General features: G+C 37.5%; 2 protein-coding genes across 3 annotated transcripts in view; both read right to left on the bottom strand.

Annotated features, from left to right (window-relative positions):
* The window catches only part of LOC111499513 (GDSL esterase/lipase 2-like), a 9,801-nt gene extending 1,431 nt beyond the window's left edge, over positions 1–8,370 (bottom strand). The window contains exons 1-2 of one of the 2 annotated variants that reach the window (XM_023151073.1): positions 8,115–8,370; positions 623–1,024 (exon numbers count right to left, since the gene is read on the bottom strand). In XM_023151073.1, the coding sequence (XP_023006841.1) occupies positions 623–896 (274 nt within the window). In that variant the 5' untranslated portion in view covers positions 897–1,024; positions 8,115–8,370. Of the gene's footprint in view, positions 1–622; positions 1,025–8,114 lie in introns of those variants that run through there. The other variant, XM_023151072.1, reaches the window with a different exon arrangement.
* A 144-nt stretch (positions 8,371–8,514) lies between these two features.
* LOC111499512 (UPF0496 protein At2g18630-like) lies at positions 8,515–10,571 on the bottom strand. Its single transcript, XM_023151071.1, has 2 exons — positions 10,250–10,571; positions 8,515–10,055 (listed from the first exon to the last, which is right to left on the bottom strand). The coding sequence occupies exon 2, from the start codon at positions 9,997–9,999 to the stop codon at positions 8,857–8,859; it is 1,143 nt and encodes a 380-aa protein (XP_023006839.1). The 5' UTR covers positions 10,000–10,055; positions 10,250–10,571; the 3' UTR covers positions 8,515–8,856.
* Between the last annotated feature and the right edge of the window lie 2,999 nt (positions 10,572–13,570).

Below are 13,570 nucleotides of genomic sequence, written 5' to 3'. Positions count from 1 at the left end.
AAAAAAAAAAAAAAAAAAAAAAAAAAAAAAAAAAAAAAAAAAAAAAAAAAAAAAAAAAAAAAAAAAAAAAAAAAAAAAAAAAAAAAAAAAAAAAAAACACATTATAACCATACGTCAAATCAATTATTTCATATGGTTTTTATTTGATTCTCATTTTTCGAAAATGTATTCTAAAATAACATAACACAAATTAAAAGGTTTGAGTATTGCATTACAAAAACTAATTTTTATATAAAATTTGTTGGATGTGACCCTCAATTGTAATTATATCGAATCGAAACAAGTAAAAGAGACAGAGTAACAAGGATAGTAAACTTCTTTTGGAGCAAAGAAACCTTTAGCTCTTCAATTCTCTTTTGTTGTTGTGAAAAAACATACATCTCGAGAGTATTTTACTAGCTCTCTAAACTTTCTATTAAATCAAGAATTACTAACCATCTTAGTCTACCACCACAAAACTTGGTCTAAATTATTACCCATGTTACTGGTTCATAAGTTAGTAACTTATTCAACTAATGTCACTTATTTTAGTTAGTGAAGTTTAAAAGCTCATAAAAAAGAAGATTTATGTTTCTTTCCTTTTCGTTTGTTTCGAGAAATATATCAATCGGGGAGTGTTTACCTAAAAAATCTGGAATAGTACGGCCATCGGTAAACCTGCCGGTGGGGAGGTGGAAGAAGGTTTTGCCGTAGGGCGGAAAGTTAGCCTGAAAGTCAGCAGTGGTATTGATGTAGTTGTTATTTCCGGCGTCGACATAGGAATCTCCGAACAAGAAAAAGCCAAAGCAGTTAGGCAGTGATATGGTGGAGGCTTCCGGGAATGTGGGAGAAGCTGTTTGGAGCGCAAACAAGATGAAGAAGAAGAAGAAACAGAAGCCTAAATTTGGGAGCTTCATGATCTCTCCACCGTTGGCTTTCCTCCACCCCTAGATCCTCTGCTTCTGTCTTCAAATGGCATTCGACACACAAAGCTCTGACAGTGTCACGGTGGGTACTTTAACAAACTTGGTTTGGAAATCCACGGCTGAAATGAAATCAAGAATGAGATGAGGGACTAAATAATTGAGGTTTAATAAAGGAGTGGGGAGTATGATTCAACAATCCAATTAATACAATTGCCTTTTGGGTACACATATGGTTGAATTTTGGTTCAATTATAAACTATTATTAATTCATTTTTTTAACCATGGAGAATTATAAACAATCTCGCCCTGATTCCCGTAAAAATAAATGGAGAATTGCACGGAGATAGAGAATGAAATAGGTGGCGGAGATGGAATGGCAAAGGCTTCTCTATCCCTACCTCATCCTGTGGATATCTCTAACAGGTGACTATTCCTAGAGCGTTGTGTTACTCTTTCTTCCTATTTTTCTTTCAATACGTTGCTTATATTTTAAAAAATATTGATATACATGCTTTGTTTTTTAAATTTGAAGATAAAAAGGGCTAGTTTTGAATCTTAACAACTAGTAAATTAACCTAAAAAATAAGTTTTCAACGACTCCCTAATGTGAAATGTATCAATGAAAAAAAATACTGGAAACTTCCTAAAGGTTTTCTGTCACAACCCGATCTTCAAATTGTCTGGAGAATGGGTCGTGACAAGAACAGACATAGTCAACTTGACATTTTCCTGCGTCTCCGTCGACGTAGTCTAGGTTATGAAATCGTGCAAAGCAAGACATCCTGTAAAGAGTTTGAGTAGGGTATCTAGATTGTTCTATCCAATATGTTGACTTTTGGGGTTTAAAAAGACCCATAGACCTAGGGCTTTAACTACCAAATTAAAGAACTTGACCGAAATTCGTTCTATAAGGCCTATACCACGAGATTGAGAGGGAAAGTTTTTTTTTTAACCCTTAACCCTAAACACTAGGTACAACTCTACTTAGACTCTCATCTTATTTTGTAAGTCACCTTGCTACGTAGACTCGTCTTATACATGGTATATCATGATCATATGTTCTTTCACTTTGGTCAGATGTGCTAAGATTCATTTGTAGGATAGCAAGAAGATGTCATGCTATTATAGGATGTTAGAATCATGACTCCAAAGAAGGCAAGGGAATGTTGGGACAACTATGAGCCAAATTTAGATTTTGAATCGTAATCCAAATCTTACACACCTTTTATGCTTAGGTTCATTTTGTTTATCAACCATGTGACCTAGTAGGTTATCCCGGTGTTTGTTTTAGGACTAAAACTAGTGTTATGTATTGAGTATGGAGTGGAAGTGGATAGCTCATGTAAAGACCCGAGTTATTTATTTATTTAAAAACATAGTTAAACATAAGTTTTTACATACGTATTAGTAATATAATAAAGTAGTAAATATATAGGCTAGTTCGAAAACACAAAATAAAAAGCGGACACAAAATATAGTAAGTTAAAGATAGGTTGATCCATGGCCCTCACTCCAAAGTCCACTCCCATCCACGACTAGCTCCTAGTTACCTGAAAACAATGATAAACATGGAGTGAGTAAAACTTAGTAAGTAGCCTATTGTAGGCTCTTAATTGTGATCTTGAGCTAGGATACGACTTCTTGTTACATTTTCAAGAACTAAACTTTAGGGGATTATCATATTATGCATCATATATTAGTCTTGGAAGTATTTTTCCAAAGTAACCCCTAGTTTTCTCCCATGAGCGCATAGGTGGCGTCGACATAATTGTGGCATCCTACTGCCAAATTGTGACGTAGGGCATCTCATTTAGGTTAGAGAAATATTAGGTCCAACTCATAGTACATATAGCAAGACATCACCTAAAGAGGAATAGGAAATAATGGTTACTTCGGGCATGGATCCAAGCAACTTGTTAAATACGTTATTTGCATTCACCTAGGTGTTTTTCTTAGGTTCTTAGTGATCTTAGGTTTTATGCATAATGTCTTGGGTCGAGCTTGGAACTTAAGAGTTCTCCTTAGGAATAGCCCAACGAGATCTTGTGCACGTAGAATCTTATTAGAGCTCAAGGGTACATGTGAGGAATCTCTCGTTTCATGGATACCTCGTTAGCCGTCATAGTACATTGTTAAGGATATTGAGTAATAAATTATAGTTTACCATATATATTATATTTGATATTTTATTATAAGGCAAGATATTTGCCTTATTACCATATGTATCTTTCCATTTATTACTATTTACATTTCCTTGTAATTTATTTGATTATAAATAAGATAACATTCACACCATTTAGGTGTGGTGGATTAATCAAACATTCTTATGGTATCAGAGCCATCTTAGTTTAACAACCCCGATCCTTTCTTTTCAATGGCTTTTGAATCCTCTAATCTTCTTCTCCACCACCTCTGCTTGCTTTTATGACGCAAGGGCAGTCTTCATGGCTGCTGCAGGTGGAGCCGATTGATTACTCTTCGGCTCTACCCTATTGACCTCCAAATCACCTTTCGTCATACTCTGTACATACAACCTCACCTTTTCCAACCCAATCGGTTTTCCCCTTGGCCAATATAGTCTCTCTCATTTTTTTCCCAATCAACCCTTCATTCTTCACAGAAACCCTAATCTCAAGATCCTCATCAATTATATGGAATCTCAACAAGCCCATCAACCTTTTGCAGAGATTTACCTTCGGAATTTGGGTGCCGCACTGGCCTATTCGCCAACCAAGTTGTCGCCGCCCTTCTTGCCAAAATTGGCTCCTTCGCCCAATGTGGCGACTCTTCCGGCTTCAACATTGTCTTTGTCCCTTGCTCTAGGTTTCCCCTTCTACTTCTTGGGGTTAGACATATTCTCACCAGAGCCAAGGCAGCATCGTCGCTAAGCGACAATTCCTCTTCATGGGTTAGACATATTCTCGCCGAAGCCAAGGCAGCATCGCCGCTGAGCGGCGATCCCTCTGCAATTTTTGATGGCCAAGAACCGGGTTGTTAGCATCTTCATGAAAAGTGTTTCTCAACCTCTTTGAATTTTTCAGATTCAAGCTTCACGTTCGTTTAAATCCGACGCTTAGCTTGCGGTGGGGTGTTAAGGATATTTAGTAATAAATTATAGTTTACCATATATATTATATTTGATATTTTATTATAAGGCAAATATCTAATATTTGCCTTATTATCATAGGTATCTTTCCATTTATTGTTATTTCCATTTATTACTATTTCCATATCCTTGTAATTCATTTGATTATAAATAAGATAACTTTCACACCATTTAGGTGTGGTGGATTAATCAAACATTCACATGGTATCAGAGCCCTCTCGGTTTAACAACCCCGATCCTTTCTTTTCAATGGCTTTTGAATCCTCTAATCTTCTTCTCCACCACCCCTGCTGGTTTTGACGCCGCAGGGGCAGTCTTCATGGCTGCCGTAGTCGGAGCCGATTGATTACTCTTCGGCTCCACCCTATTGACCTCCAAATCACCTTTCGTCATACTCTGTACATACAACCTCACCTTTTCCAACCCAATCGGTTTTCCCCTTGGCCAATATAGTCTCTCTCATTTTCTTCCCAATCAACCTTCATCCTTCACATAAACCCTAACCTAAACCTATCAACCTTTTGCAGAGATTTACCTTCGGAATTTGGGTGCCGCACTGGCCTATTCGCCAACCAAGTTGTCGCCGCCCTTCTTGCCAAAATTGGCTTCTTCGCCCGATGAGGCGACTCTTCCGACTGCCCTTCTCGCCAAAATTGGCTCCTTCGCCCAATGTGGCGACTCTTCCGGCTTCAACATTGTCTTTGTCCCTTGCTCTAGGTTTCCCCTTCTACTTCTTGGGGTTAGACATATTCTCACCAGAGCCAAGGCAGCATCGTCGCTAAGCGACAATTCCTCTTCATGGGTTAACATATTCTCGTTGAAGCCAAGGCAGCATCGCTGCAGAGCGGCGATCCCTCTGCAATTTTTGATGGCCAAGAAAGTGTTTCTCTACGCCTCCTCTGAACCAGGTTGTTGACATCTTCACAAAAAGTGTTTCTCAACCTCTTTGAATTTTTCAGATTCAAGCTTCACGTTCGTGTAAATCCGACGCTTAGCTTGCGGTGGGGTGTTAGGATATTGAGTAATAAATTATAGTTTACCATATATTTATATTTGATATTTTATTATAAGACAAGATATTTGCTTTATTACCATAGGTATCTTTCCATTTATTGTTATTTCCATTTATTACTATTTCCATATCCTTGTAATTTATTTGATTATAAATAAGATAACATTCACACCATTTAGGTGTGGTGGATTAATCAAACATTCTTAGACGTAAAGTCACTTCACTACCTTATACAACCTCCTGAGATAAGGACTTATGCAACATTTCATAATATTTGGAGGGCGTTTAGGGGTTAAACTGTAGGTAGTCTTCCTTATGGGCATTATGGTCATTTTTTTTACCGTTACTTGGTTTTCCTACTTAACCTTATCTAATGGCCACCAAATTTCATACATAATCTCAACATGTCATAATATGCACAACATTAAAATTTTATAAGCAGGGGGTTCATTTTGAGAGTTATTTTAGCATTACCTAAATCCCAAGAAATTTTAGCATTACCTAAATCCCAAGAAATTTTAGCATTACATAATCTCACCGTTCTTTCGATTTTTCTTCCATGTAACCTTAATTCATACTTTTTTTTTAGGGTTAATATATAAATCCAAGCAATTTCTACACAAGTATTTCTTGAGAAAAGTCCAAGGTGGCTACTTACCTCTTGTCCGGTGTTCGGGATCCTGTTTCTTGAGCTTCCAGAAATCGTTTTCATCTGAATTTTCTATAGTAGCTTCCTTAATGAGTCTATTTTCTGGAACCATTGAGACTTTTGTGAGAACCGACCAAAAAAGGGGTTTAATTTGATGAAAAGCTAAAGGGGGTCGGTTTTAGGGTTGATGTGGCTGGTTAAGTTGAATCGGCCACACCATCATCTTCTTCCTCCCACAGGGGAAGAAGACGTTACGTGGTGTTGCTCCTTCGTCTAAAAATGGAGTCTACTAACCCATTTCATAGCGTTTCTCCTTTCGATTCCTTCATGAAACTTAAAGATAAAGTGTCAAGGAAGAGTTTGGAATAGATATTTCACCTACTCGTGAACTATAGTGTAAGTTACAGGCGTCCAAAGTTAGGAGAAAACTCATTTGTCGCTGGAGTAAACCCAGAGGTTTTTTTTAATGGTTACGACGATGCAAGCATTATGAGGCCTCGCCTCCTTCACCAAAGATCTTCCTTATACTTTCTTAAACTAAAGGGATAATTCTTAGAAGCTAGATGGACATGGTTGAGGCGAATTTTGAGTTCCTTCCCTCGATTTGCAACTCAACCCAAAATGCGATTTTTCCTTCTATTGGGTAGCTCCAACTAGGCCATATAAGCCCTTGACTCCTTCATCAAACAATTTTGGGCATTAAGGGCCGTAACCAACTTGAATTTCTTCCCCAAAACTTAACCGATATTGAATATCTTCAATTACGCTTGTTTCTAAGGTCGTCTCCCTTGGCGGCCTTCTTCAAAATGATCCTTAAGTGTGCAAAAATTACTTGGTATATGATTTATCCGACGAATATGCCTATAGTCTTGGATTGGATTTTGAGTATTCCTTGGAGTTCCTGCAATGGCTCATAGAGTTGGGGGAATAAGATAGGGGCACTTTCAAAGCTTCCTTGCTCCACCAAACTTCTGGGTAATCCTCTTTAAAACGTGTAGGAGCAAGTTTGAAGGAGAAAGATGACTGTACCTTCCGAATTTGGAATAATTTTGGGAACACTATACCCAAAATTTAAACGCTCTTAACACTTGATTAAGGTTTCATTGAGCTCGTTTCTTGTTCCTATTAGTTGCCCCAACTCCATAACTTATAGATGAATGATCCACCGCCATTGAAACGTCCATAATCATCACAATTTCATCCTTGAGTTTTCTGGATCATTCGTCAGAATTATCTGTTCCGACCAGGGTTTTACCGACCTAGATTTTGAATTCTAATCGTTGGATGTGATGAGGTGTGAGTGTTCTAGATCTTCCTCAATTTTGGAGGAGGTCCAACGGCTGAGATTTGAGTTTTGAAGCGTTTTGTGCAGGAGGCCACTATAGACATTCTGATTTTGTTCAGAGTGGCATTTCTGTAATTATCCATTCTTCAAGAGGCATTTTGGTAATTTACGATTTTTTATTATTTAAATATCATTTTTCTTGAAAAATACAGAATTTTCCCAAAAATTATCTACCCCTTGACCATTTTTATGTTCTTGAGCACCTTGAAAATCTTCATAAAATGTTAAAAATGGGGGACGTTTGGTAAAAATTGGAAAATTCCATTTTCTCATTTTCTTTTTCCAATTTTTTATTTTCTTATTTTTTATTATTATTTCGCATAAAGCAAAATTCCATTATTATTTTTTATTTTTTATTATTATTTCTTGGGTGATACCACTCTCTATAAACCTGTCTAAAGACGAGGGAATATATAAGTGCATAACTCAGCACTAGACTCATCAAACCTTATCACCTCAAAACCAATGACTTAAGACCCATGTTAGTATAGAGCATAGTACCCTAGCATCCACTATGGACACGATCAAGAGACTAGAAGCAAGGTACTTACTCTAGATTTTACCTATTTTTTTAGTAATGACTAGACGTAGTCGAGGACAAGAGCAAATCTAGAGATGGTGCCATAGAGAGCCGATTAGAGCCTCTATCGGTTTCGTGTCAATTTTGTCCCGATCTTATTTTGAATTTTATTCCTTTTGAACTATTTGAACTTAAAATTATTTAGAGTATCTTATTCCAAAAGTGAAGACTTTTACCATGTTTTTACTCCATTGAGTCAACCTACGTCACGATCCATGCTCGGAACAGCTTTGTGACAGTCTTGAATCTTATCTCAATTTATTCATGAATGTTCAGACAAACATATAAAATCACCTAAAATACAGTTCTCAATCTTAATCCAGAGTTCCTAGCGTAGCAAAATTTATCTTATGGAGAATTTTAAACCTTGGTAAAGAACACATGTATCATATGTTTATCATTTCAACTCATTTCAATAATCTAAACATGCATTTTTTAGCTTGCATGCTATCATATATTAGCAATCTCAACAAGTATTACTCGTAAGAATTTCAAATGGCTACTTAGTGGTGTGTACCTTGATCGCTCCTGTTTCTGTTTGTTTGATGTTCCAAAGTTAAAAATATTTCACGGACTAACCTTGGTTCAAGTCATTAGGTTTCACATCAAAATCAAATGAAAAAAACAGTCAAACGAAAATCGAATGAAAAAAACAGTCAAACGAAAATCGAATGTGCGAGAAAATGCTTACCATTGCAGAGATGGAGGAAGTTAGAACTATCTTTTAATTGGTAGATCCCTCAAAGATTTGGAGACTTCAAAAGCTAGACCGAAGACTATTTAACAATCCTAAAAATTGAAGACCAATGACTTGAATTAGTGTTTACCGTTCCGAACCCATCGATGTCACGAGAGAGCATCTCCTTCAAAACATCGAGCGATAATCGTAATCTCAAAAGCAGTCAACAGTACCATAATTACTCGAATATTTCTGAATACGGAAGAACAAAGAGATGAAGTTATTATACATTCCCACACCTCTTGGTACCTTGGTCACAGTTACATGCATCAACCAACATCCATATAGAAAGGACATAAATAAGTAACTAATCTTTCTGAATCACAACATGTTCAAAGCGTACCTAAATAAATACTCGAACGAGTGAGCTCACTTTGACGAGACTCGATCTTTCAGATATAAGATGAGTAGTATATCATTTGTTTATGGCCCGTCTCACTCTTCCTTCCCTATTGTTATATACTGATAGAGTAGCATACAAGCATCTGATGAGACTCAGAAACGAAATCCGACCAAGCTATCAGCTGTTATGATGCATTGCTATTTTCTGAATAATTACTGTTCTTGCTTTTGTTACGTCTGTGCTGCATTTAGAAGCATGTACACTCAACTTCTCTATGGTCTCATCAAACCCTTTTAGGTTTTTCTTGATCTCATCTATTACAAGTTGCATAGCACCCTGTTCCCTGATGCCGAGATCGGTATTCTGCAACAACGAACCTAACTGAATCGATAACTTTTGCACAAGCAATCGAATGTTTTCAAAGTCCTTCAGAACTATGTAAGTGTGACCTTGCACAGAGTTGATAAGTTGCTTCTCTGCTTTGATGTGGCTCAAGTACCGATTCCAGAGCGTGTTACACCATTTCCCGACCGGGCCCATCGGAACGACCAGTGCAGCAGTTAACGCAATCACTACGGGAGGTGCAGACATTGCAGCCGCTACAACAGAGAAAACGAGAATGGATGCAAATAGAGTAACCAGAAAGACATTTGTAAGTTTCTTCCATGTTTTCATGGTGCGATATTTCTTATCAAGCTTCTTCTTCTGATGTTGCAACTTCTTGAACATGGACAAATGCTGTTTGTATAAAGGCACAAACAGCTGAACAAATTCCTGAGCAAAGGGATTCCCAACCTCCTGAAACTTCTTCAACCCTTCAATTGTCTTTACATATCTCTCATCATCTCCATTCTCACCACTTTCAAATTGATTGATAGCAACTTTAATGATGAGTTCGCTATCCCGAGTGCGTCGTAGACAATTCTCCAACGCCGCACAGAAATGCAATGTTTTGAGACTGTTATCGAAGAATGCATCCACAAGCTCAAACAACTCCTTGTTGCTCCATACATCCTCTTTACTTGCAAGGATCAACTTAACCGCATCTTCATTCATTTCCAGTAAAAATTCAGGGATCTCCATGAGCACATCCAACGACAGAGAACCCGGGCCAATTCCGGTGGCTAACGAATGGAGAGCCTGGTTTGTCCGTTCGTGCAGTTTAGCATCGAAGGATTGCAAATCTGGATTATTTTCACACTCGGTTTCATATGAACTAAGTGCAGCTGAATAGTGAGAATCAACATTGATGAGAACGGAAGGAGCTGAAGAAGCAACACCGCGACCTGATCTGTTCTTGCTAGATTGTCCTCCCATCATTTCCAGACAATAATTGACCACAACAAATCTCTCAATTCCACTACTCTATCCTTCAGCTAACACAAGAATAAGCTCGAAACTCAAAAACAGAACTAGAATCGAGCAATCAAGTTTACAAGATCTAAAAGAACAAACAATTCCGAAATCCCGTCACAAGTTTTCAGTCAAGCAGAAGGATTATTAAAACACAAAAATCCCCATCTTAGAAGTAAAAAGAGCAGTCGACTTCAAATCAAAATGAACAAGGTACCTCAAATTGAGAGAAGAATCGAGAAGATCCAACAAAACCCAGATGAAATCCAACGAAACCCAGATGAAATCCAAAGAAAGAGAATGATCTGGAGGATCGGAAGTCGGCCGCCGCAAGAGACTATAAAAAAATCGTGAGGAAGCAGAAGATGGAGCAGGAGGGGATCTCGGCGAACAACATGGGGGAAAGAACGAAAAGGAAACCTAATCAAAATGAGGCGAGTGGTCAGTAGTTGCTTATAAACAATTATCTAAATTGGAATCATAGTCTTCCACATACGCGGAGTTGAATTTTATTTTTCGTGGATTTTGTTGTTGGCGGGGTTTCAAGCACGCCTACCTTGGAATACTAAGGACTCTTCCTCGAAATTTCTTCGAACTTGTCACTCACTAGTAGTTCAAAGACCAAGTCCTCGCCGCCGCCTAATTAATTTCTAGAAAAAGAAATCAGATTTTGGTTGACCAATAAATTTGAGAATATATGTTCCAATTTTTAACTAATTGTATTTTTTATTTCACCTTATCATAGATTCTTGAAGAATTGTTAAAATAGTAATAATAATATTAAGCATTCAACAAATTATAAAACATATATTTATTAGAATTTGGACTAAAATTTGAAAGGTGAAATAGTGACTCTAGCATTTCTCCGCGTCCCCTGTGCTACATAGCACGAGTCTGCATCCTGCCTAGGTGAGAAAAAACATGTTATCATGATATTGTGCATAATGGGAGATCTAGAGCAACTTAGGGCATAAGGAAAGTTTATGCAGGGTGGTAGGTGTTGATGAAATTCTCACATTGGCTAATTAGGAAATGATCATGAGTTTATAATCAGGGAATACTATTATCTCTATTGGTATGAGACCTTTTGGAGAAGCCCAAAGTAAAACCATGAGAGTTTATGTTCGGAGTGGATAACATCATAGCATTGTGGAGAGTCGTATTTATCTAACAGTACGTAACTGTATGAGTGTCATATTAAGTTTACGGTCTTGGTTGTGTATTTATGGGACCAGCTTACTTGGTTTGGCTGAAACTCTAGAGAAAAGTCATAATTCTTTAGTTTCGTGGATCTGACTTCAAGGACCTCTCATTTGGTCATCCAACATTGAATTTCTCTAAGTAAAGCAAGCTTAACCATGAAGTTCTTACGCACCTTCTCTTTTTCGGTGATTCAATCATAGGAACTCCATGGTTAAAGGTGTTTTACTTGGATCAATTCTATGGTTGGTGATCTCTTATAAATTTTTCTTAGGATGCATGTGAGTGAGGAAAAAGCATTCTAGAAGGACTTGTATTGGTTTGTGGTGATAGTCTTCACTCTTAAGAAGCGAGGAACGTAGGTAACACATGACCATGTCGCAAGGGATTTAGGGGAATGTCGGGGCCACAAGGCATCCTGGACATGAGGCGTTACACCGGTCTTGGACAAGACTTGGGACTACACGAATAGATGGCCTAAGGTGAGAGTACCTCTTGAGTGTAGGAATGGAATAAAGGTTGAAGTTGCGATTCTATGTACGAGTCCAAAGGGGACTTGGAACTATATAGGTAGTTTCTTAAGGATGAGTATTTCTACTGAAGGTAGAAATGGATTAAGGCTAACACCCAATTCGGTAAACTAAACCTGAAGAGGAAATTGGGACTACACAAATAGATATCTAAAGACAAATATTTCTATTGAGTGTAGAAACAGATCAAGGTTGATGCACCATTTCGTAAACCAGTCTTGAAGAGGGACTTGGGACTACACAAGTAGCTATCTAAAACTGAATATTTCTATTGAGATTAAAAACAAGTCGTGATTAATGTTGTGATCCCATAAACTGGTCTTGGAAGAGACTTGGGACTCCAAATTTTTAGACTCCAAATTTATTTATCTGTCCCAACCCAAGTTTTTAGACTCCAAATCTCGGACCAATTAAAAAGACAAAATAAAAGATGAAAAATTAATAGATTTTAAATCAAAATAAAATAAAAGATGAAAAATAAATAAAATTCAAATCAAAATAAAGATAGACACTACCAAAATTTAAATAAAAAATAAAATCCAATTACAAGACAGTCCTTTCAAATTTATAAAAACGAGGTAAAGGGGTTCGAGCTTCAATTACAAAACCAAAGTACACAAAAAAAAAAAAAAATACAAAAAATGGACTAACGCTCCAAAGTGACTTACCCTATGACCACACAGCTCTCAAACGTTCTTCCACCTCGGCCAGGAGATAAGAATATAAATATACATAGTAAACAACCTACTTGTAGGCTCTCATCGCATCCTTAACCAAGCAGGTGATCACAAACTTTACTCTAGGCTCTAGGTGGAGGGCTCCTATGTTCGTAGACTTGGGTAGTTGGTTTAACCTATGCGAAGTAGTAACCAGTATCTAATGTTTAGGTGTTATCTCGAAGAACTCTCTTTATCAAGTTGAGATAGCATGGTGTGTGCTAGCTTGCTCCTCATCCATGAGAGGTTAGTTGGCAAACCTGTCCCATAGGCCATGTAGTCACCCAAGGTTGAGGGGAGCTACCACTCTACACATGCAAGCTCCACTGATTACTTGCATGATCAACACCCACCCATAGAAAGGATCCACCATGTTGGGTAATCCAAGCGAACTATCAAGTCACACATTCCTAATTAGCCTCATGTCTAGCTCAATGATATCGTATTGGAGTGGAAAGAAAAGTGGAAGCTATGCAACACTGTATCGGCTGCTATCAACCTAGGCGACTACCTTTATCTAATAGGGTTGCTATAGTGGTCTTCTAGAACCCTAGGGCAATTTGACGGTCTTGACATGGATTCACGTGTTCAGATTTCTCAGTTTTTAATCCTCAAGTTTGGTTCAATTTGAAGCACTATGGCTACATCCTTTGATCGTATCTTAAGATTCTAATGCGCTCGAACTACTAGAGCTTTCCATCCTAGGTCATTGTCTAGCCAAACTACTTACGGTCTAAAGGGAGAATCATACATCGATCATCTAGATTTATTGTACAGTAAAATCATGCATATGGTACACATGCTCTATGGGGCAATAACATCCATCAAGTACTTGAAGCACATATACACAAATTCTCATCCTCCACTTTAGTACTATTGTTAACACCCAAAAATGAAGGAAATTAGCTCCAATAAGAATAAGCCACCCATGTAAGACTCAAAGGATCCAAGAAAATAAATTAAGAGGATTAAGTAAGGACAAGGGTTTTAAGAAAGTCATTTCTATACCCTACCAAGTAATGGAAGGATTTAAGGTCTTTGATTGGAAAGGAAAAAGTAAGCTAAAAGGACAAAAAAAAAAAAAAAAAAAAA

Source organism: Cucurbita maxima, unplaced genomic scaffold (assembly GCF_002738345.1).
Source record: "Cucurbita maxima cultivar Rimu unplaced genomic scaffold, Cmax_1.0 Cma_Scf00027, whole genome shotgun sequence".
NCBI classification, from domain to species: domain Eukaryota; kingdom Viridiplantae; phylum Streptophyta; class Magnoliopsida; order Cucurbitales; family Cucurbitaceae; genus Cucurbita; species Cucurbita maxima.
This window is presented reverse-complemented; position numbering and strand designations above follow the sequence as displayed.